This window comes from Salmo trutta, chromosome 18 (genome assembly GCF_901001165.1).
Source record: "Salmo trutta chromosome 18, fSalTru1.1, whole genome shotgun sequence".
NCBI classification, from domain to species: domain Eukaryota; kingdom Metazoa; phylum Chordata; class Actinopteri; order Salmoniformes; family Salmonidae; genus Salmo; species Salmo trutta.
In genome coordinates, this window is record NC_042974.1 from 17356623 (window position 1) to 17379068 (window position 22446).

At 42.9% G+C, this 22446-nt stretch overlaps 2 protein-coding genes and 1 pseudogene across 5 annotated transcripts; 1 reads left to right on the forward strand and 2 right to left on the reverse strand.

The window, feature by feature from the left end:
• Window positions 1–3244: 3244 nt before the first annotated feature.
• Window positions 3245–5817, reverse strand: LOC115153644 (arylsulfatase G-like; annotated as a pseudogene).
• A 5322-nt stretch (window positions 5818–11139) lies between these two features.
• On the forward strand, window positions 11140–20516 carry LOC115152899 (monocarboxylate transporter 7). 4 transcript variants are annotated; one of them, XM_029697818.1, is made up of 8 exons: window positions 11140–11573; window positions 17084–17338; window positions 17580–17723; window positions 17832–17960; window positions 18184–19155; window positions 19342–19499; window positions 19821–20050; window positions 20168–20516. In XM_029697818.1, exons 2-7 carry the CDS (start codon window positions 17101–17103, stop codon window positions 19998–20000), a joined length of 1821 nt encoding a protein of 606 aa, XP_029553678.1. In that variant the 5' UTR covers window positions 11140–11573; window positions 17084–17100; the 3' UTR covers window positions 20001–20050; window positions 20168–20516. The 4 variants fall into 4 exon arrangements, with proteins under 4 accessions (XP_029553678.1, XP_029553679.1, XP_029553675.1 ...); XM_029697819.1 differs by lacking the exon at window positions 11140–11573 and adding an exon at window positions 12156–12173; XM_029697815.1 differs by lacking the exon at window positions 11140–11573 and having other exon boundaries at window positions 16560–17338.
• LOC115153646 (extensin-like) lies at window positions 15621–16926 on the reverse strand. Its single transcript, XM_029699278.1, has 2 exons — window positions 16325–16926; window positions 15621–15882 (listed from the first exon to the last, which is right to left on the reverse strand). Exons 1-2 carry the CDS (start codon window positions 16924–16926, stop codon window positions 15621–15623), a joined length of 864 nt encoding a protein of 287 aa, XP_029555138.1.
• Window positions 20517–22446: the final 1930 nt, after the last annotated feature.

Here is a 22446-nt window from a genome sequence, read left to right on the forward strand (position 1 = left end):
GGCAGTCAGGCTACCTCTGGCGAGCACATGGAGGGCTGTGCGGCCCCCCCAAAGAAATGCCACCCCACACCATGACTGACCCACCGCCAAACCGGTCATGCTGGAGGATGTTGCAGGCAGCAGAACGTTCTCCACGGCATCTCCAGACTCTGTCACGTCTGTCACATGTGCTCAGTGTGAACCTACTTTCATCTGTGAAGAGCACAGGGCGCCAGTGGCGAATTTGCCAATCTTGGTGTTCTCTGGCAAATGCCAAACGTCCTGCACGGTGTTGGGCTGTAAGCACAACCCCCACCTGTGGACGTCGGGCCCTCATACCACCCTCATGGAGTCTGTTTCTGACCGTTTGAGCAGACACATGCACATTTGTGGCCTGCTGGAGGTCATTTTGCAGGGCTCGCATTGATGTGCCATCCTGGATGAGCTGCACTACCTGAGCCACTTGTGTGGGTTGTAAGACTTCGTCTCATGCTACCACTAGAGTGAAAGCACCGCCAGCATTCAAGTGACCAAAACATCAGGAAGCATAGGAAGCATAGGCACTGAGAAGTGGTCTGTGGTCACCACCTGCAGAACCACTCCTTTATTGGGGGTGTCTTGCTAATTGCCTATAATTTCCACCTGTTGTTTATTCCATTTGCACAACAGCATGTGAAATTTATTGTCAATCAGTGTTGCTTCCTAAGTGGACAGTTTGATTTCACAGAAGTGTGATTGACTTGGAGTTACATTGTGTTGTTTAAGTGTTCCCTTTATTTTTTTGAGCAGTGTATATACACAGTTGAAGTCGGAAGTTTACATACACTTAGGTTGGAGTCATTAAAACTTGGAGTCATTAAAACTTGTTTTTCAACCACTCCACGAATTTCTTGTTAACAAACTATAGTTTTGGGAAGTCGGTTAGGACATCTACTTTGTGCATGACACAAGTCATTTTTCTAACAATTGTTTACAGAGATTATTTCACTTTTAATTCACTGTATCACAATTCCAGTGGGTCAGAAGTTTACATACACTAAGTTGACTGTGCCTTTAAACAGCTTGGAAAATTCCAGAAAATGATGTCATGGCTTTAGAAGCTTCTGATAGGCTAATTGACATCATTTGAGTCAATTGGAGGTGTACCTGTGGATGTATTTCAAGGCCTACCTTCAAACTCAGTGCCTCTTTGCTTGACATCATGGGAAAATCAAAAGAAATCAGCCAAGACCTCCACAAGTCTGGTTCATCCTTGGGAGCAATTTCCAAATCCCTGAAGGTACCACGTTCATCTGTACAAACAATAGTACGCAAGTATAAACACCATGGGACCACGCAGCTGTCATACTGCTCAGGAAGGAGACGCGTTCTGTCTTCTAGAGATGAACGTATTTTGGTGCAAAAAGTGCAAATCAATCCCAGAACAACAGCAAAGGACCTTGTGAAGATGCTGGAGGAAACAAGTACAAATGTATCTATATCCACAGTAAAACGAGTCCTATATCGACATAACCTGAAAGGCCGCTCAGCAAGGAAGAAGCCACTGCTCCAAACCCGCCATAAAAAAGCCAGACTACGGTTTGCAACTGCACATGGGGACAAAGATCGTACTTTTTGGAGAAATGTCATCTGGTCTGATGAAACAAAAATAGAACTGTTTGGCCATAATGACCATTGTTATGTTTGGAGGATGAAGGGGGAGGCTTCAAGCCGAAGAACACCATCCCAACCGTGAAGCATGTGGGTAGCAGCATCATGTTGTGGGGGTGCTTTGCTGCAGGAGGGACTGGTGCACTAAACAAAATAGATGGCATCATGAGGATGGAAAATTATGTGGAAATATTGAAGCAACATCTCAAGATAGTCAGGAAGTTAAAGCTTGGTCACAAATGGGTCTTCCAAATGGACAATGACCCCAAGCATACTTCCAAAGTTGTGGCAAAATGGCTTAAGGACAATAAAGTCAAGGTATTGGAGTGGCCATCACAAAGCCCTGACCTCAATCCTATAGAAAATGTATGGGCAGAACTGAAAGTGTACAAGCAAGTAGGCCTATAAACCTGACTCAGTTACACCAGCTCTGTCAGGAGGAATGGGCCAAAATTCACCCAACTTATTGTGGGAAGCTTGTGGAAGGCTACTCGAAATGTTTGACCCAAGTTAAACAATTTAAAGGCAATGCTACCAAATACTAATTGAGTGTATGTACATTTCTGACCCACTGGGAATGTGATTAAATAAATAAAAGCTGAAATAAATCATTCTCTACTATTATTCTGACATTTCACATTCTTAAAATAAAGTGGTGATCCTAACTGACCTAAGACAGGACATTTTTACTAGGATTAAATGTCAGTAATTGTGAAAAACTGAGTTTAAATGTATTTGGATAAGGTGTATGTAAGCTTCCGACTTCAACTGTATGTGTATGTGTGTGTGTGTGTACATACATACATACATACATACATACATACATACATACATACATACATACACACGTGTATATATACACACACACACACACACACACACACACACACACACACACACACACACATACATACATACATACACACACACGTGTGTGTGTGTATATATATATATATATATATATATACATACATACACACAATATATATGTATGTATGTATGTATGTATGTATGTATGTATGTATGTAAACAGTATGCCTATTGTTATTAGCTTGTGACTGATTTGCCAAAGGGTGGAGCTTTGAGAACACTAATGTTCTTTTGATTTAAGATTTTAAACCACAAATTAAAGGGAATGTGAATGAAACAAGTCTCCTGTGTTTCATTTCATTGAAATGTCTCAGGTTAAAGTGAAGTTAACCTTGGAAGAAAGCTCTTTGTCTAATCAAATTAAACCCAGCTATTAGTGGGACAAACTACACTGGTCTTAGGTCAATGTTTATTGGCAATTTCATCCTACTTATTGCGTTGTCATATACTCCCCACCAGAGTGTTAGTGCAACCCAGAAGCCGCAGTCGTATTACTGTACAAGAAGTCTGTGTACAGGAAAAAACTTAATATTGGGAATAATAGTGTGAATATTGTTTTCACTATATATTCTACCTCTTGGTGATGTCATTCGGAAACATAATGTTAACTTTCACTGCTATGCGGATGACACACAGCTGTACATTTCGATGAAACAGGGTGAAGCCCCAAAATTGCCCATGCTGGAAGCCTGTGTTTCAGACATAAGGAAGTGGATGGCTACAAATGTTCTACTTTTAAACTCGGACAAAACAGAGATGCTTGTTCTAGGTCCCAAGAAACAAAGAGATCCTTAGTGGGTCGTATCTCATGTTCTGTTATGACTAGCTCTGATCACTCCTTAGTTGGTCGTACCTCATGTTCTGTTATGACTAGCTCTGATCACTCCTTAGTTGGTCGTACCTCATGTTCTGTTATGACTAGCTCTGATCACTCCTTAGTGGGTCGTACCTCATGTTCTGTTATGACTAGCTCTGGTCACTCCTTAGTTGGTCGTACCTCATGTTCTGTTATGACTAGCTCTGATCACTCCTTAGTTGGTCGTACCTCATGTTCTGTTATGACTAGCTCTGATCACTCCTTAGTTGGTCGTACCTCATGTTCTGTTATGACTAGCTCTGATCACTCCTTAGTTGGTCGTACCTCATGTTCTGTTATGACTAGCTCTGATCACTCCTTAGTTGGTCGTACCTCATGTTCTGTTATGACTAGCTCTGATCACTCCTTAGTGGGTCGTACCTCATGTTCTGTTATGACTAGCTCTGATCACTCCTTAGTTGGTCGTACCTCATGTCCTGTTTCTTTGCCATGTAGAAGGTCATCGGTGGCATCGATACCATCATAGCTTCTGTCTGATGGGGATTCACTCCACCCAGGGAGAGGAGGGTGGGGAAGATATCCAGACCCCTGGGAGAAGGAAGAGGCAAGAGAGAGGGAGATGAGGAGAAAGAGAGTCAACTCTGCACGAATAACTCAAAAGTGTAACCTATTCATCCATCTATCTTGGTTAATGTACCTTGGCAGTTATTTTTAATATACACCTGTGTTTTGTATTTGTACTGTAATGACTATACTGAGCAGGGCAGAGCTGCTGTTGTTGGATGGTACCCTGACAGGCCAGTAGGACACCGTGGGCACCCTGCGCCCCCCATCCCAGGTGGTCCGCTTGGCAGAGCCACCATTTTAGGTTTAGACACACATTCTGCTAACCATTTTAGGTTTAGACACACATTCTGCTCGCCATTTTAGGTTTAGACACACATTCTGCTAACCATTTTAGGTTTAGACACATTCTGCTAACCATTTTAGGTTTAGACACACATTCTGCTAACCATTTTAGGTTTAGACACTCATTCTATTCACCATTTTAGGTTTAGACACTCATTCTGCTCACCATTTTAGGTTTAGAGATTTCTCACAGTCTAGAGCAGTGTTTTGCCAACTGGCGGCCCGTGGGCCTAATTTGGCCAACAGGTGGTTTTATTATGTTTTATAAGCAAAAACAAGTTCATTTCATTTTTTATTGTTGGGTATAAAATACTGTAAAAACACTAGCAAATCAGCTCCAAATAATCTGTTCCAAAGTATTCCCACGCATAATAGAGAGATATATGTGATCAAATACAAATAAGTAAGGTTGGAAATTATTATGTTTTCGTCAAACATTATATCTGTTTGAGCTTCTTGCGGTCAATTTGTAGTCTACAAATGATTTATAATTATGTTCCGGCCCACTGACCATCTGCTCAAGAAGAAATCGTCCCGCGGCTGAATCTAGTTGATGATTAGAGGCAGCTTTGCTCTGACATGAGAGAAGGAACACCATCTTTGCCTTGGGAATCAGAATGTTGGAATAGACACAGAAAAAAAGATTCTGAAATGGGGTCCTGAAAATGAATCGCATGTCCATTTACCAAAACATGTTGACATTTCTGTTCTAATGATCAGGGCTACATTTGTTTAGAACTATGTTCCCTTTGCACTAACCTGTAATCTTCTCACACCATGACCAACATACAACTGTCTCAATGAGTAGGTAGGCTATATCAACAGCTGCAACCCAAGTTACTGTATATGAGGGTTGTGTTCTACTAAATAGCTGTATCTTTTTCCCCGTCACATTTAGATTTTTAAAGGGCATATTTTACCTGGCTGTGTGTATAATATTGAGTGCATGGGAGTTGTATTGCTGTGTTAGCCTCCAAAGGTCCAGAGGCTGCTCTACGATGGTCCTGTTCTCAAACAGAGGCAGAGCCACCTTGGTGTAAGAGCTGCTGGGACCAATCCTGTTAATCTAGTTAAGATGACAACACAAATCTTCAGTATTAGGAGAATACTGAGTTCTGACAAGAAAATGTATGATTCATGCAGTCAAAATGATATGCCAGGATCTCAAGTTGAGATCCGCCCCAGTCTGTAAAAACTCACCTATCTATGTAAGGAAACAAAGACCTGAGGTACCTATGAGCACACAACCCCCATCTGTGGTCCGGGGTCACAGGGAGGGCAGGTTTGTGTACCTAAAGTACCTATGAGCACACAACCCAACCTGCTGTTTAGTATCTGTGATCCGGGGTCACAGGGAGGGCAGGTTTGTGAACCTAAGGTACCTATGAGCACACAACCCCCACCTGCTGTTTAGTATCTGTGGTCCAGGGTCACAGGGAGGGCAGGTTGTAACCAGTCAGGCCTGTACAGCCCATATCATTACTGTAGAGGATCCCCAGGTAGTAGTCAAAACCTGCCCACAGAAAGCAATAAGACACTCGCATTGTTTTGGACCTCAAACTGTGCATTCAGAAAGTATTCAGACCACTTCACTTTTTCCACATTGTGACGTTACAGCCTTATTCAAAAATTGATTAAAAAGAATAATTCCCCTCATCAATCTACACAGAATACCCCATAATCACAAAGCAAAAACAGGTTTTTAGACATTTTTGCAAATGTATTAAAAATAAAAAACTGAAATATCACATTTACATAAGTATTCATACCTTTTACTCAGTACTTTGTTGAAGCACCTTTGGCAGCGATTACAGCCTTGAGTCTTCTTGGGTATGATGCTACAAGCTTGGCACACCTGTATTTGGGGAGTTTCTCTCATTCTTCTCTGCAGATCCTCTCAAGCTCTGTCAGGTTGGATGAGGAGCATCGCTGCACAGCTATTTTCAGGTCTTTCCAGAGATGTTCGATCGGGTTCAAGTCCGGGCTCTGGCTGGGCCACTCAAGGACATTCAGAGACTTTTTCCGAAGCCACTCCTGCGTTGTCTTGGCTGTGTGCTTAGGTTGTTGTCCTGTTGAAAGGTGAACCTTCACCCCAGTCTGAGGTCCTGAGCGCTCTGGAGCAGGTTTTCATCAAGAAACTCTCTGTACGCCTCCCGAGTGACGGAGCAGTCTAAGGCACTGCATCGCAGTGCTAGAGGCGTCACTAGAGATCCGGGTTCGATCCCGGGCTGTGTTGCAGCCGGCCGCGACCGGGCGATCCATGAGGCTGCGCACAATTGGCCCAGCGAATAGAACAGGATAGAATAGAACAGAACAGGACAGAACTGAATAGAATAGAATGCAAATCAATTTATAACATTTTTGACATGCATTCTTCTGGATTTTTTTGTTGTTATTCTGTCTCTCACTGTTCAAATAAACCTACCATTAAAATTATAGACTGATCATTTCTTTGTCAGTGGGAAAACATACAAAATCAGCAGGGGATCAAATACTTTTTTCCCTCACTGTAATAGAACATAATAGAACAGAACAGAATAGAATAAAATCGGTCTCTTCGCGTCTCACCGACCATGTCTGTGTAGTATCCATCCAGGTGCAGAATGTCGGCCAGGGTGGTCTAAGCTCGGGGATTTGATCCAGCAATCTTTACGGTTACTGGCCCAATGCTCTAACCACTAGGCTACCTGTCATCCCAATAATCAATAATGGCTGTTGATACCGAAAAAGCTTTTGAACGACTTGAATGGCAAGTTCTATTCGAAGATTTCAACTTTCCAGCTGAAATAATACATTTAATTAAAATATTATACAAATGCCCTAAAGCAAAAGTATACACAAATAATACTGTAGCTGATGAAATTGCTTTAGAAAGTGGCACAAGACAGGGATGTCCTCTCTCCACACTTCGATTTGCACTGTCAATTGAACCGCTTGCTGAAAGAACTAGACCGGAACCAAACATAACAGGTATCAGTATTGGTAAACATGAATATAAACTAAACTTATTTGCAGATGATCTCCTGATATACCTGACCAATATTGAAAACTCAATACCCCCCTTTGCAAAAAATATTTTCAAAATATCAAGATATAAAAACAAATAATGGCAATAGGAAAAAGAAAAATAATAACTGACGATCTACAGCAATCCTTTAAGCGGACCACAAAAATATTAAACACTTAGGATGCTTAATAAGTGACAACAAAAAAGCTAATATCTAAAAATAACTTTATTCCATTACTGAACCATATGAAAATATATTTAATTTAATAGAACCATCTTCCCATAAATCTCCCATAAAGAATTAACCTCTATAGAATGGCATGGTTCCTAAAGTTTTTATGTTTATTTTCGGTATTGCCAATTACCCCACCGAAGACATTCTTTAAAAAATTGATAGAATAAAAAGGGAAGCTGCATATCTTCCTAAGTCTGCATGTGGTTTTAACCTTCCAGACTTGGAAATGTATCAAATCGCTACCCAAGGCTTTCCTTGCGACATATAGTTAAATGCACTAAAGAGGAACAATGGGTACATATTGAAGATATCCTTTGATAAAGCTAAGCATAAGGCTAAAAAGATTAATAACTTCAATGTTAAGAACACCATAACAATATGGAAGAAATGAAAGGTATTCAACAAGAACCAATATCACAACCTTATGGAACAATCCTTTAATAGCTTTTCAGACTTCACCAATAAATTGGTCCACATGGAAAACTAAAGGCATAGAAACTATATATATACAGCTGCATCCCACTGCTGGCTTGCTTCTGAAGCTAAGCAGGGTTGGCCCTGGTCAGTCCCTGGATGGTAGACCAGATGCTGCTGGATGTGGTGTTGGAGGGCCAGTAGGAGGCACTCTTTCCTCTGGTCTAAAAAATATCCCAATACCCTAGGGCTGTGATTGGGGACACTGCCCTGTGTAGGGTGCAGTCTTTCGGATGGGATGTTAAATGGGTGTCCTGACTATCTGAGATCATTAAAGATCCCATTGCACTTATCGTAAGAGTAGGGGTGTTAAAACCTGTAGAGGACAGGTGTTCCGATAGCGGTATTTTTTACGTAAAAATGCGATAATATTCCAACCGGACAATAGCGTATTCATTCCAGGAGAAAACGGCGCACTCGCAGATCACCAAGTCCTTTGTCCATAGGCAGTCCACTCATTGACTGAGCTACTATTCTCTGCCCAGTAACAGGAGAATGATGGAAAAACTTTCTGAAGGCTGTTGATAGCCAATGGAAGCCTTAGGAAGTGTAACTTGACCCCACAGACACTAGTTTCGATAGGGATTCAAAAGAAGAACTACAATTCTCAGATCTCCCACTTCCTGGTTGGATTTTTTCTCAGGTTTTTGCCTGCCATATGAGTTCTGTTATACTCACAGACATCATTCAAACAGTTTTAGAAACTTCAGAGTGTTTTCTATCCAAATCTACTAATAATATGCATATTCTAGATTCTGGGCCCGAGTAGTAACCAGTTTAATTTGGGTATGTTTTTCATCCGGCCGTGGAAATACTGCCCCCTACACCTTAACAGGTTTTAACCCCGGTGTCCTGGCTAAATTCCCAATCTGGCCCTCATACCATCACGGCCACCTAATCATCCCCAGCTTACAATTGGCTCATTCATCCCCCTCCTATCCCCTAGGTTGTTGCTGTAAATGAGAATGTGTTCCCAGTCAATTTACCTGGTAAAATAACGGTAAAATACAATTTAAAAAAATAAATATGACTTGCTAATAGGAAATACATGTATTTCCATGACAGCTTTAAAAAAACTATTTTGGATTGACCAATGTAGATATTTTCTTTGTAACTTATTTCCCCCCAAAAATGAGCCATCTTGAGGGAATCCTATTTGAGTCAGAAAAGGATATACATATGATAGGTAAACTATACAACACCTTGCAGAGAGCCTATCCAACTGACAATCTGCCATTTGCACACACTGTATATAGACTTTCTTTTTTTCTATTGTGTTATTGACTGTATGCTTGTATTTTCCATGTGTAACTCTGTGTTGTTGTTTGTGTCGCACTGCTTTGCTTTATCTTGGCCAGGTCGCAGTTGTAAATGAGAACTTGTTCTCAACTAGCCTACCTGTTTAAATAAAGGTGAAATAAAACATAAAATAAAAAATCTCTTAGAAAAAAATATAAACTCTTGGAGCCAAGACTTAAAAAGAACTGATATTGGCACAAGATGGAGGGCATGTTGGAACATAACTAACGAGATTACAGTTAACGAAAATGTACGTTTAATCCAGTATAAATTAATGTAAATCATTTTTTACAAGAGACAAAATTCACAAATTCTACAGCACAATGGCAGGCAGAGTCATGTATTAAGTGTAAAACTAATAATTACTCAATAATCCATGTATTCTGTGGATATTATAAAGTCCCAAAGTTATGAGCAGAGTGTCAGAAGTATTACAATGTAAATGTACTTTAAATCCTTCAGTCTGCATATTTCAAGACTAGTGCTGAGCAATTAGTGCTTTTTGAGTTCGGTTCGGTTTCGGTTTGATTCTAAAAAAATTATCATGTTTTCGGTTTTGATTATTTTTCTAAACATTAAATGTTATATGTGGGTTGAATGCTGTAACAACACAGAATACAACAATGAATAAAAGTCCCATTTTGGAAGTGACTGCTCGTTACTGTTTATCACTTATTAACCATCACTTATTCACATTACTTTAGGCCTACTTTCATAAAATGTAGGCCTAAACAGATGTCGGTCAATAAATTGTTTAAAAACGGAAAAATAACCAAAATATCGGTTAATGGCTCAGCAGTATAATCAAGATATGGCATATGAGGGTGCAGTGATATACCATATGGGTTGGATGATACTTTCCTTGTCAATCATCATTAAAAAACACATACTTCAAAACTGGAAATCAACCAATCCTCCGCCATTAACGCATTTTTATTAACTAAAAATGTGAAGTGTGTGGGCTATGGAATGAAACAAAATGGTGCAGTTTGAGGCCATGTGGCTTAAAGTGACGCAGGCACTGGAGATGTGGGTGTGTGCTAGCTAGTGGGTCTGGGCAGGTGTGATGTAGTTGATGTTTGTATAATGTTGTCATTTGTATGTGTATGTTTTGTGTTGTTTATAAAATACACAATAAAATCTTGAAACAAAAAATAAAAGATCCAATAAAGGTATTTGACATCTGGGCTGGAATTAAAGCCTCTCTGTAGCATTTATCCATGACAGTTATATCTTAATGTAAGTTAGGCTAGTTGGTTAGTGAACAGGCTACCAAGAGCTGTACCTCATTCCCATCAGGTCCAGATGAGGGGTTTGGCTTGATCTCTGACCCGCCTGCTGGTTGGCTCCCAGGTCTCCCCAACCAATACCATCTTCCAGAATGATGATGAAGTTGGGTCTCCTGGTGCTGCTCCGGTCCCTGACTCCATTCTGACTCACTGTGTGGAACAGTAGTCCACAGAGCAGGGTCCCAGATAATAGGAGCATGGAGACACCCACTGTCATTCTGGTTCAAGACCTGGGAGCATTGATTAGGGTCCTTGATACAAAACAAACGTTGCCTTGATATAGCAGACAGCTGTCCTAAAAAGCCACATTGTTTCCAATGTAAATAGCAACAACTTTCATCATAACATTGCCTGAAACGAAAATAGTTTGTTACTAACATATGAGATTGAGAACGATACTTAATATTGCCATATAACCCACAGGTAACTAACTATTGGTGCTGAGCGACTAACCGACATTTAGTTTTTTGGGGGCGGGATTGACCGAGGTCGGTTCAATTACCTGTACTTCAATTCCATTTAGTTCCGTTTTTTTGTGAGCCTAAAGCCCCCTTTCTCATGAGAGAAATCAAATTATTCACCAGAGAATGGGACGCTGGGCTGAAGAGAGGTTTAGTTTTCATTAAAGAAATATTCCGCATAGTTCAGCCCAGAAACGTTGTAATTAACTACAATGACCATGATCCATTGCGCCTTTTCCGGCTCGGACATAGATGGATACACTTACACTTTAACGCCTACTGAATTAGGTTAGATACAGACAGAACGCATAGACGAACAGATAGCATTCGAGATGAATGTACACAACACAAGGAAGAAAGATATGGATAGAGACAGATCGTGAAATTATGCCTTAAGTACTTTAAATCATTTTACTAGTTCTTCAAATCAGACAGCTCCGCAGGCTAGCCTAGCTAAATAGATGACAGTACAGTATTGGGAGCAGAGAGAACGTTGTCTGGCCGTTTGGCAGCTACTTCCAGAGCAGCGATGAGATGATGACTTTTAAGGAATGAAAAATAATAGTCATCAAATAACAGCTAAGTAATATACACAACATAAATATTTTATTATTTCATAGTAATTTCCTATTTTCTATTGATGTCAACCCAATGTGGAACTGACAGAGACAGTGTAATATTTTAAATGTTTTGGCAATTTAATGAATGTTAACTATTTTGGGCTTTGGAATTTCCATTAAAAAGCTCTAAAATTATATTTTTTTTATGCAATTAATATTTTTTTTTTAATCAAAATCGAAAACGGTGTTTATTTTTAATAATGAATAGTGAACCAACACCAAACCTACCTCAGAGAGCACTAATCACTCAGCACTAGTAAATGGAAATCAGTAATTGAATTACCGCTTTACGTGCACGTTTACGCCAACAATGAGCGTTCACACATATGCTCACCGTTACCAAAGAGTGTTAAGTGGCGAGGGAAACGGCAGATATTTTTTTTGCTCTTCATTAAGTATTCACACACCTTGGCTTTTTCCACGTTTAAAATGGATTAAATTGAGATGTTTGTGTCACTGGCCTACAGACAATACCCTATAATGTGGAAGTGGAATAATGTTTTGTTCGATTTTTTTTTTTTTTACAAATGAATTCAAATGAAAAGCTGAAATGTTTTGAGTCAGTAAGTATTCAACCCCTTTGTTATGGTAAGCCTAAATATGTTCAGGAGTACAAATTTGCTTAACAAGTCATATAATAAGTTGCATGGACTAAAATAATAGTTTAGCATAATTGTTATAATGACTAACTCCTCTCTGTACCCCACATACAATTACAGTGCATTTGGAAAGCATTCAGACCCCTTGACTTTTTCCACATTTTGTTACAGCGTTATTCTAAAATGTATTTAATAGTCCCCCCCCCCCATCAATCTACACACAATACCCCATAATGACAAAGCAAAAACAGTTTTTTAGACATTTTTGCAAACGTATAAATAATAATAAAAAGCTAAAATAATGTACTTTGCTCCATTAATCTTTCCCTCAATCCTGACTTTTCTCCCAGTCCCTGCTGCTGAAAAACATCCCCACAGCATGATGCTGCCACCACCATGCTTCACCGTAGGGATGGTGCCAGGTTTCCTCCAGATGTGATGCTGGACCAGAGAATCTTGTTTCTCATGATCAAAGTCCTTTAGGTGCCTCTTGGCAAACTCCAAGTGGGCTGTCATGTGCCTTTTACTGAGTGGCTTCCGTCTGGCCACTCTAACATAAAAGCAAGATTGGTGGAGTGCTACAGAGATGGTTGTCCTTCTGGAAGGTTCTCCCATCGCCACAGAGGAACTCTAGAGCTCTGTCAGAGTGACCATCGGGTTCTTGGTCACCTCCCTGACCAAGGCCCTTCTGCCCCTATTGCTCAGTTTGTCCGGGCGGCCAGCTCAAGGAAGAGTCTTGGTGGTCCCAAACTTCTTCCATTTAAGAATGATGGAGGTCACTGTGTTCTTGGAGAACTTCAATGCTGCATAAATGTTTTGGTACCCTTCCCCAGATCTGTGCCTTGACACAATCCTGTCTCTGAACTTTACAGACAATTCCTTCCATCTCATGGCTTGGCTTTTGCTCTGACATGCACTGTCAACTGTGGGACCTTATATAGACAGGTATGTGCACCCCCCAATTATTATTATAAAATTTTTTTTTAAAAACATTATTTAACTAGGCAGGTTGGTTAAGAACAAATTCTTATTTACAATGATGGCCTACCGGGGAACAGTGGGTTAACTGCCTTGTTCAGGGGCAGAACGACAGACTTTTACCTTGTCAGCTCGGGGATTCAATCCAGCAACCTTTCGGTTACTGGCCCAATGCTCTAACCACAGCCGCCCCAAATTGTCCAATCATTTGAAGTTGTAGAAACATCCCAAGGATGATCAATGGAAACAGGATGTACCTGATCTCAATTTCGAGTCTCATAGCAAAGGTTCTGAATACCTGTTTTTGCTTCGTCATTATGGGTTATTGTGTGTAGATTTATGAGGGGAAAAATGTATTTAATTAATTTTAGAATAAGGCTGTAACGTAACAAAAAGTGGAAAAAGTCAAAGGTTTGAATACTTTCCGAATGCACTGTATCTGTAAAGTCCCTCAGTCAAGCAGTGAATGTCAAACAGATTAAACCACAAAAACCAGGGAGGTTTTCCAGTGCCTCATAAAGAAGGGCACCTATTGGTAGATGGGTAAAAATAAAACGCAGACTTTGAATATCCCTTTTAGCATGGTGAAGTTATTAATTACACTTTGGATGGTGTATCAATTAACCCAGTCACTACAAAGACAGAGGCGTCCTTCCTAACTCAATTTCCGCAGAGAAAGGAAACCAATGGTGAGGCCAATGGTGAATTTAAAACAGTTACAGAGTTTAATGGCTGTGATAGGAGAAAACTGAGGATGGTTCAACAACATTGTAGTTACTCCACAACACTAACTTCATTGACAAAGTGAAAAAAAGTAAGCCTGTACAAAATACAAATATTCCAAAACATACATACTGTTTGCAACAAGGCACTAAAGTAATACTGCAAAACAATGTGGCAAATCAATTCGCTTTTGTCCTGAATACAAAGTGTTATGAAAATCCAATACAACCATTACTGAGTACCACTCTCCATATTTTCAAGCATAGTGGTGGCTGCATCATGTTATGGGTATTCTTGTAATCGTTAAGGACTTGGGAGTTTTTCAGGATAAAAAAGAAATGGAGCTAAGCACAGGCAAAATCCTAGAGTAAAACATGGTTCAGTCTGCTTTCCACCAGACACTAGGAGATTAATTCACCTTTCAGCAGGACAATAACCCAAAACAAAAGGCCAAATCTACACTGGAATTGCTTGCCAAGATGACAGTGAATGTTCCTCAGTGGCCAAGTTACAGTTTTGACTTACATTTACTTGAAAATCTATGGAAAGACCTGAAAATGGTTGTCTAGCAATGATCAACAACCAATTTGACAGAGCTTGAAGAATTTAGAAAATGATCATGGGCAAGTGTTGCACAATCCAGGTGTGGAAAGCTCTTGAGACTTACCCAGAAAGATTCACAGCTGATATTGCTGCCAGAGGTGTTTCTACAAAGTGACTCAGGGGTGTGAATACTTATGTAAATTAGATATTTCTGTATTTCATTTTCAATAAATTTGCTACAATTTCAAAAAAATATTTTCACTGTCATTATGTGGTATTGTGTGTAGATAGGTGAGATTATTATTTTTTTTATCAATTTTGAATTCAGGTTGTAACGCAACAAAATTAGGAATAAATCAAGGGGTATGAATACTTTCTGAAGGCACTGTATATGTCCAAATTGTACAATATATTAACCTTATATCATAGCCTACTAATAAAATTTGCATTATTAACTATGCATTTATTCTCTTTCCAATCCAAGGGGGGAAGTGGGGTGTAGATATTGGGTGGGGGGACAATTTTCAATCGGGGGACATTACTTATTATGCCTCTCTTGAGTGGTATATGGAGGGATATTTTTAAAGGACAGTATAAGTGGAAAGATAAGTCATCACCTTCATTAATGAATATATTTCCAGACAAATATTAAGAAGACACAAGATGAATACTGAGTTGTATTATAATGATGCAGACATGCAGACATGCATATTTATGTATAGTAAGAAGACTGTCTTATGTTGTAGCAACTAAACTGTCCCTTAGTGGTACAGCGTGCTCACTCCCTGGATGTTGTGTGCTCAAGGTTGTATTTGTTCTCAGTAGTTTTTTAAATTAGTATATATTTTTCGCCCCAATTTTGTATTATCCAATTGCGATACAATTACGATCTTGTCTCATCGCTGCAACTCCCCAACGGGCTCGAGAGGCAAAGGTCGAGTCATGTGTCCTCCGAAACATGACCTGCCAAACTGAGCTTCTTAACACCCACCCACTTAACCCGGAAGCCAGCTGAACCAATGTGTCGGGGGAAACACTGTTCAACTGACGACCGAAGTCAGCATGCAGGTGCCCGGCCCACCACAAGGAGTCACTAGATCGTGATTAGCCAAGTAAATGCCGCTACCTCGGCTGGGTCTGAGGTGCAGGAAGTGGAGAGCAAATGTCTTATCTGCCTGCGCGTGGGGTATGTGGTGGCTGCCTGGGCGTGGGGTATGTGGTGGCTGCCTGGGCGTGGGGTATGCGGTGGCTGTCTGGGCGTGGGGTATGAGGTGGCTGCCTGGGCGTGGGGTATGCGGTGGCTGCCTGGGCGTGGGGTATGCGGTGGCTGCCTGGGCGTGGGGTATGAGGTGGCTGCCTGGGCGTGGGGTATGAGGCCGGCCTTACTGCGGGGCAGGTGCTGGCATGGCTAAGGTTGCTGAGCAGCATACTGAAATTAGTGGGAGAAGGGCGTATAGACAGTGGGAGAGGGGCGTATAGACAGTGGGAGAGGGGCGTATAGACAGTGGGAGAGGGGCGTATAGACAGTGGGAGAGGGGCGTATAGACAGTGGGAGAGGGGCATATAGACAGTGGGAGAGGGGCGTATAGACAGTGGGAGAGGGGCGTATAGACAGTGGGAGAGGGGCACATAGACAGTGGGAGAGGGGCGTATAGACAGTGGGAGAGGGGCATATAGACAGCGGGAGAGGGGCGCATAGACAGCGGGAGAGGGGCGCATAGACAGCGGGAGAGGGGCGCATAGACAGCGGGAGAGGGGCACATAGACAGCGGGAGAGGGGCACATAGACAGCGGGAGAGGGGCACATAGACAGCGGGAGAGGGGCGTATAGACAGTGGGAGAGGGGTGTATAGACAGTGGGAGAGGGGCACATAGACAGCGGGAGAGGGGCACATAGACAGCGGGAGAGGGGCACATAGACAGCGGGAGAGGGGCGTATAGACAGCGGGAGAGGGGCGTATAGACAGCGGGAGAGGGGCGTATAGACAGCGGGAGAGGGGCGTATAGACAGCGGGAGAGGGGCGTATAGACAGCGGGAGAGGGGCGTATAGACAGCGGGAGAGGGGCGTATAGACAGCGGGTGAGGGGCGTAGAGACAGCGGGTGAAGGGCGTAGAGACAGCGGGTGAAGGGCGTAGAGACAGCGGGTGAAGGGTGTATAGACAGCGGGTGAAGGGCGTATAGACAGCGGGTGAAGGGCGTATAGACAGCGGGTGAAGGGCGTATAGACAGCGGGTGAAGGGCGTAGAGACAGCGGGTGAAGGGCGTATAGACAGCGGGTGAAGGGCGTATAGACAGCGGGTGAAGGGCGTATAGACAGCGGGTGAAGGGCGTAGAGACAGCGGGTGAAGGGCGTAGAGACAGCGGGTGAAGGGCGTAGAGACAGCGGGTGAAGGGCGTAGAGACAGCGGGTGAAGGGCGTAGAGACAGTGCGGCTGTCGACAGTGCAGCTGAGCGGAGGAGGTGCAGGGCATCCACTTGATTTTTATTGATTTTAAATCAATTATTGGGGGGGATGAATCGACCTGTTCTGAATGTTGGGGGGACATATCTCCCCTGTCAATTACAAGCATCATTTACTTTACTTTTCTATGAACTTGAAAAGTGGTTTATTGCCCACCTTCCCTACAGAATCCCATGCGCCATCCATGACAGTGTGGGGGTCCAGAGTGAAGCGCTGCATTGGGCCTAACGTCTACACGGCTCCCCCAGATGGTGGCTGGGGCTGGGTGGTGGCGGTCTCCTTCTTCCTGGTGGAAGTGTTCACCTACGGAGTCATCAAGAGCCTGGGCATCTTCCTCCAGGACCTGATGGGGGAGTTTGGGGAGAGCAACAGCCGAGTCTCTTGGATCATCTCCATCTGTGTCTTCGTCATGGCCTTCACTGGTGAGACTAGGGGTAGCATCAGGGTCTCGGGCTGGGGTGTTTTTGGAGAGCTGCAGGGTGTTCAGGCTTTTGTTACTGGCCCAGCACTGATTGAAATAATCAGATTTGTGCTAAGCTGATGCTGGGCTAGAACGACAGGCTCAGGAGCTCAAAATAAATGCTTTTAAAGGTGACAACACTCTCAGCTACAAAAGGTCAGATGCTCTATAGGTGCTAACCAGAGATACCGGTCCCCTTTCAGCTCCTCTCGCTTCTGTGATGACCAACCGGTTTGGCTTCCAGACAGTTGTTATGATTGGTGGACTCCTCGTCTCCATAGGAACCATTGCCAGTGGCTTCACTAAATCCATCAACGAGATGTACATCACCATCGGACTCGTTGCAGGTATTAGAAACAAACACACACACACACATACACAATTGACCATCACAACTGTCACAGTGCCACCAGTGTTTCACCAGTGTGTGTGTGTGTGTCCTCTTCCTTCTACAGGTCTGGGGTACTCTCTGACCTTCCTGCCCACCATTACTCTCCTGTCGCAGTACTTCTCCCACCGACGCTCCCTGGTCACAGCTGTCGCCTCCACAGGAGAGTCTTTCTCTGTGTTCGCCCTCGCCCCAGGTAAAAGGTCACAAGGGGACTTGAACACTCTGCTTACTAGCTAGCAAAGTATATCTTAAAAAACAGCTAATGTTTCAGTTTACCAACCTTCCCTTTCTCTTAATCTTACTTTTCTCAATTGCTTTTTCATTTCACATTAACCCGCATTTAGTTTTAGGTTGGATTGCAAACCCTGACCACTATTTGAAAAACTCTCCTCTCTGTTCTCCCCTCTGCTCCTCAGCCTTCTCTGCTCTGAGGGACTGTATCGGCTGGCGTTACACCCTGGTGGTGATCGGAGCTCTACAGGGCATCATCATCATATGTGGAGTTCTGCTAAGACCCATCATCATCAGACCTGGACCAGCCACGGAGACAGAAACTGATGGACTGGCTGATGAAGTGCTGAAGGCTCTGAACACACAGGAGGAGTACTACAGTAAGGAGAGGTTGTACACTAAGGGCAGTTCATATGCTATGGATGGCTCTTACACACTGCAGAGGGATAGCAAGCTGGCTCATCGTTACTCCCTGAGCTCTGGAGAGTCTGAAAACTCTGAAGTTCAGTCCCTCCATCGCCAGGTCCTGGAGGACGGCAGTAAGGCAGAGGAGGAGATAGAGGAGGAGGAGGCGTCTTCACAGAGGTGCTTAGGAAGCAAGGAGCAGGAGATGGAGAAGGACGAGGAGATGGAGGAGAAGGATGAGGAGCAGACACAAACACTATCCCCCCAGAAACTCCTTGACTTCTCCATGTTAAGAGAAGGCAGCTTCATCTGCTACTCTCTCTTTGGCCTTTTTGCCACATTGGGTTTCTTCGCCCCTCAGCTCTACATCATCGAGCTGAGTGTGAACCGTGGCGTGAAGCGTGACCGCGCCGCCCACATGCTCTCCGCCATGGCCTTTGCCGAGATCTTCGGCCGCCTCTCCATTGGTTGGGTGCTAGGCAGGAAGCTGTTCAGAGGCAGGAAGCCCCTGGTGCTGCTGGGATGTGTAGTTCTGCTGTGCCCGGTGCTGGTGGCCTTTACCCTGGTGTGGGAGTTCTGGGGCCTGGCCGTGTGTTGTGGGTTCTATGGGTTTTTTATAGGCACCGTGTCATCGACACATATACCCATGCTGGCAGAGGAGGATGTGGTGGGCATAGAAAGGATGTCGTCAGCTGCTGGGGTCTATGTGTTTATACAGAGCTTCGCTGGGCTGGCAGGACCACCTCTGGGAGGTAAGAGATGCATTCAGCTCTCTTTTTCACAGCCCTCTGTCATGTCACGTCTCTTTTGCTCTCTCTGATGTGTAGCACCAGTTTTATTTTCATTATCATCAAAGGAAAATAACACAAACTTGCTTCATTTGTGCATCCTTTTAATGAATGAGTTGAACTTATGCAATTTATATTGTGTTCTCTCAGGTGTTCTTGTGGACCTGACTCAGAACTACGGCTCAGCGTTCTACTCCTGTGCGGTGGGTATGGGTCTAGGGGCTGTGTTCCTGGGTCTGGTACGACCAGCTAAGAGAGGCCTGCTCTGCTGCAGCACAACCAGGCCTCAGAGCATTTCGTATTATTCTGTATGTAAATCCGAGACACTACATTTACTATGATATGTTACATTTCGTACGGTATGTATTAATTTTTGGATGTCCATCATCCATATCGTATGATATGGTACAAATTACAATTCATATTTTATGTTATGAATTTGCAAAACGTATGATATGTTACAAATTCTAGCTGGGTGGCCAGATTGCTAACATTAGCTAGCCCGCTAACGTTAGCTAGGCTAGGAGTTAAGGTTAAGTTTTAGGAGTTAGGCTAAATGGTTAGGGTTAGCTAAAATGGTTAAGGTTAGGTGAAGGGTTAGCTAAAAGGGTTAGGGTTTTTACTTACAGAATAATACGAAGTGCTCTGAGACCAGGTTGTGCAGCAGGAGGGGGGATCAGAACCTCCCAGAACCCATGCAGGTGGGGCCGGGGAACCCTGTAGCTCAGCGAGAGGGGAAGGAGGCCCAGGACAGAGACAGACCTCAAGACTTCCTAGAAGTTGACCTTGATTTGGACCAGAAAACGTAACTGAAAAAGGCCAACAGATGACAATCTCTACTTGAAAAGACATCACAAAGGTCAGAAGGAAACCCCATAAGAGTCTGAACTGAAGTCTCAGTTAAACTAGTGCTGATTGAGATAAATCAGTGAATAAAGATCTAGACTGCCACAGACTATCTATCCTGTGATTTCAGATCTGGTTTCAGGAGTCTGGAGAGTGGCTCACACTGAACAAAGGAAATCCCAATCACGGCCGGTTGTGATACAGCCTGGAATCGAACCAGGGTGTCTGTAGCAACGCCTCAAGCACTGAGATGCAGTGCCTTAGACCGCTGCGCCACTCGGGAGCCCATGAACATGAACACACTGTTTTGGCTCATGGTATTGTAAAAGAGGATACAAACAATATGTAGATGCATGAAGTCAGCTGTGAAGAAACAATAACACCATGACATCATGTTGTATTCAATTACTTTTTAAACTTCACTTTACATTTTTTAGACAAAGCAATCACTTGGTACTAATAAAAAATAAATATCACAATAATGTGTAAAGTCATTGAAGTGCTTTGAATAGAAATGTACATTCTAGGATCTTCCTCTCATCCCAGTGTATATTCAGAAATCATATCAATTTCCTGAGTGTGACCATTATAGAATTTAGAGGTAAATCTGAAGATTCTAGAATTTCACTTCATCCAGAATCTCCAGACACCTCCTGAGCCACTGTCTGAAGGTCTGGAAGGCCAGAGTGGGTTTGGGACAGTAGGGCTCGGAGTCAAACTAGGAGACAGTGGGCTGTCCAGGGCTAGCTGTTCCCCCCCTTCTCTATCCATCGCAGTAAGGTCTGAGAGAGACGAGATATACAGTGCGTTTGGAAAGTATTCAGAACCCTTGACTTTTCCCACATTTTGTTATGTTACAGCCTTATTCTAAAATGGAAAATTGTTTTTTCCCCCTCATCAAACTACACACAATACCCCATAATGACAAAGCAAAAACAATTTTTTTTTATTGATGCAAATGCATAAAAAAAACTGAAATATCACATTTACGTTAGTATTCAGACCCTTTACTCAGTACTTTGTTGAAGCCCCTTTGGCAGCGATTACAGTCTAGAGTCTTCTTGGGTATGATGCTACAAGCTTGGCTCACCTTTGGGGAGTTTCTCCCATTCCTCTCTGCAGATCCTCTCAATCTCTGTCAGGTTGGATGGACAGCATTGCTGCACAGCTTTTTTCAGGTCTTTCCAGAGATGTTCGATCGGGTTCAAGTCCGGGCTCTGGCTGGGTCACTCAAGGACATTCAGAGACTTGTCCCGAAACCACTCCTGCATTGTCTTGGCTATGTGCTTAGGTCTTTGTCCTGTTGGAAGGTGAACCGTTGCCCCAGTCTGTGGTCCTGAGTGCTCTGGAGCAGGTTTTCATCAAGTATCTCTCTTTACTTTGCGCCGTTCTTCTTTGCCTCAATCCTGACTAGTCTCTCAGTCCCTGCCACTGAAAAACATCCCCACAGCATGATGCTGCCACCACCATGCTTCACCATAGGGATGATGCCAGGTTTTCTCCAGATGTGACACTTGGCATTCAGACCAAAAAGTTCAATCTTGGTTTCATCAGACCAGAGAGTCTTGTTTCTCATGGTCTGAGAGTCTTTAGGTGCAATTTGGCAAAATCCAAGCGGGCTGTCATGTGCCTTTTACTGAGGAGGGGCTTCCATCTGGCCACTACCATAAAGGCCAGATTGGTGGAGTGCTGCAGAGATGGTTGTCCTTCTGGAAGGATCTCCCATCTCCACATAGGAACTCTAGAGCACTGTCAGAGTGACAATCAGGTTCTTGGTCACCTCCCTGACCAAGGCCCTTCACCCCCGATTGGTCAGTTTGGCCAGGCAGCTAGCTCTAGGAAAAGTCTTCATGGTTCCAAACTTCTTCCATTTAACCCTCATGTTGTGTTCGTTTCATGTTAATTAATTCTATATTATCACCTAATGTTGTGTTATATCGTTTTATCAACTTAAGTTCTTGTGAACATTACAAGGTTTGAACTTGTATTTGCTATTTATGGCCTGTAGGCCTCATTGACCTGAGCTCATACAACTTGTTTTTGAGTAAAAAAAGCATAATGTATGGATTATTTTGACTATAACAAATACTCAGATGAAACATATTGCGCGAATTATCACAGACTACTTTGTGTCAAAGTTTAACAAGGACTCTCTCCTTCTCACCAGTGTCAAAGATATGATCAAGAGCCTCACATACAGTGTATCGTTTGGTCATTGGGCTGCCACAGAATGAATTGTGAGCAAGGCCTCAAAAAAGCTTTATATACCAGCGCTACAAGAGAAGTTCTATATATTATTGAAAGAATGTTGCAATTGTTTGTGAGAATGCCAACAGGTGTGGTATCTGTGGGGGAAAGGTTCCCGTGGGGGTTGCCATGGAAGCCAAGAAGGGGAGTTAGGTGTGTGTG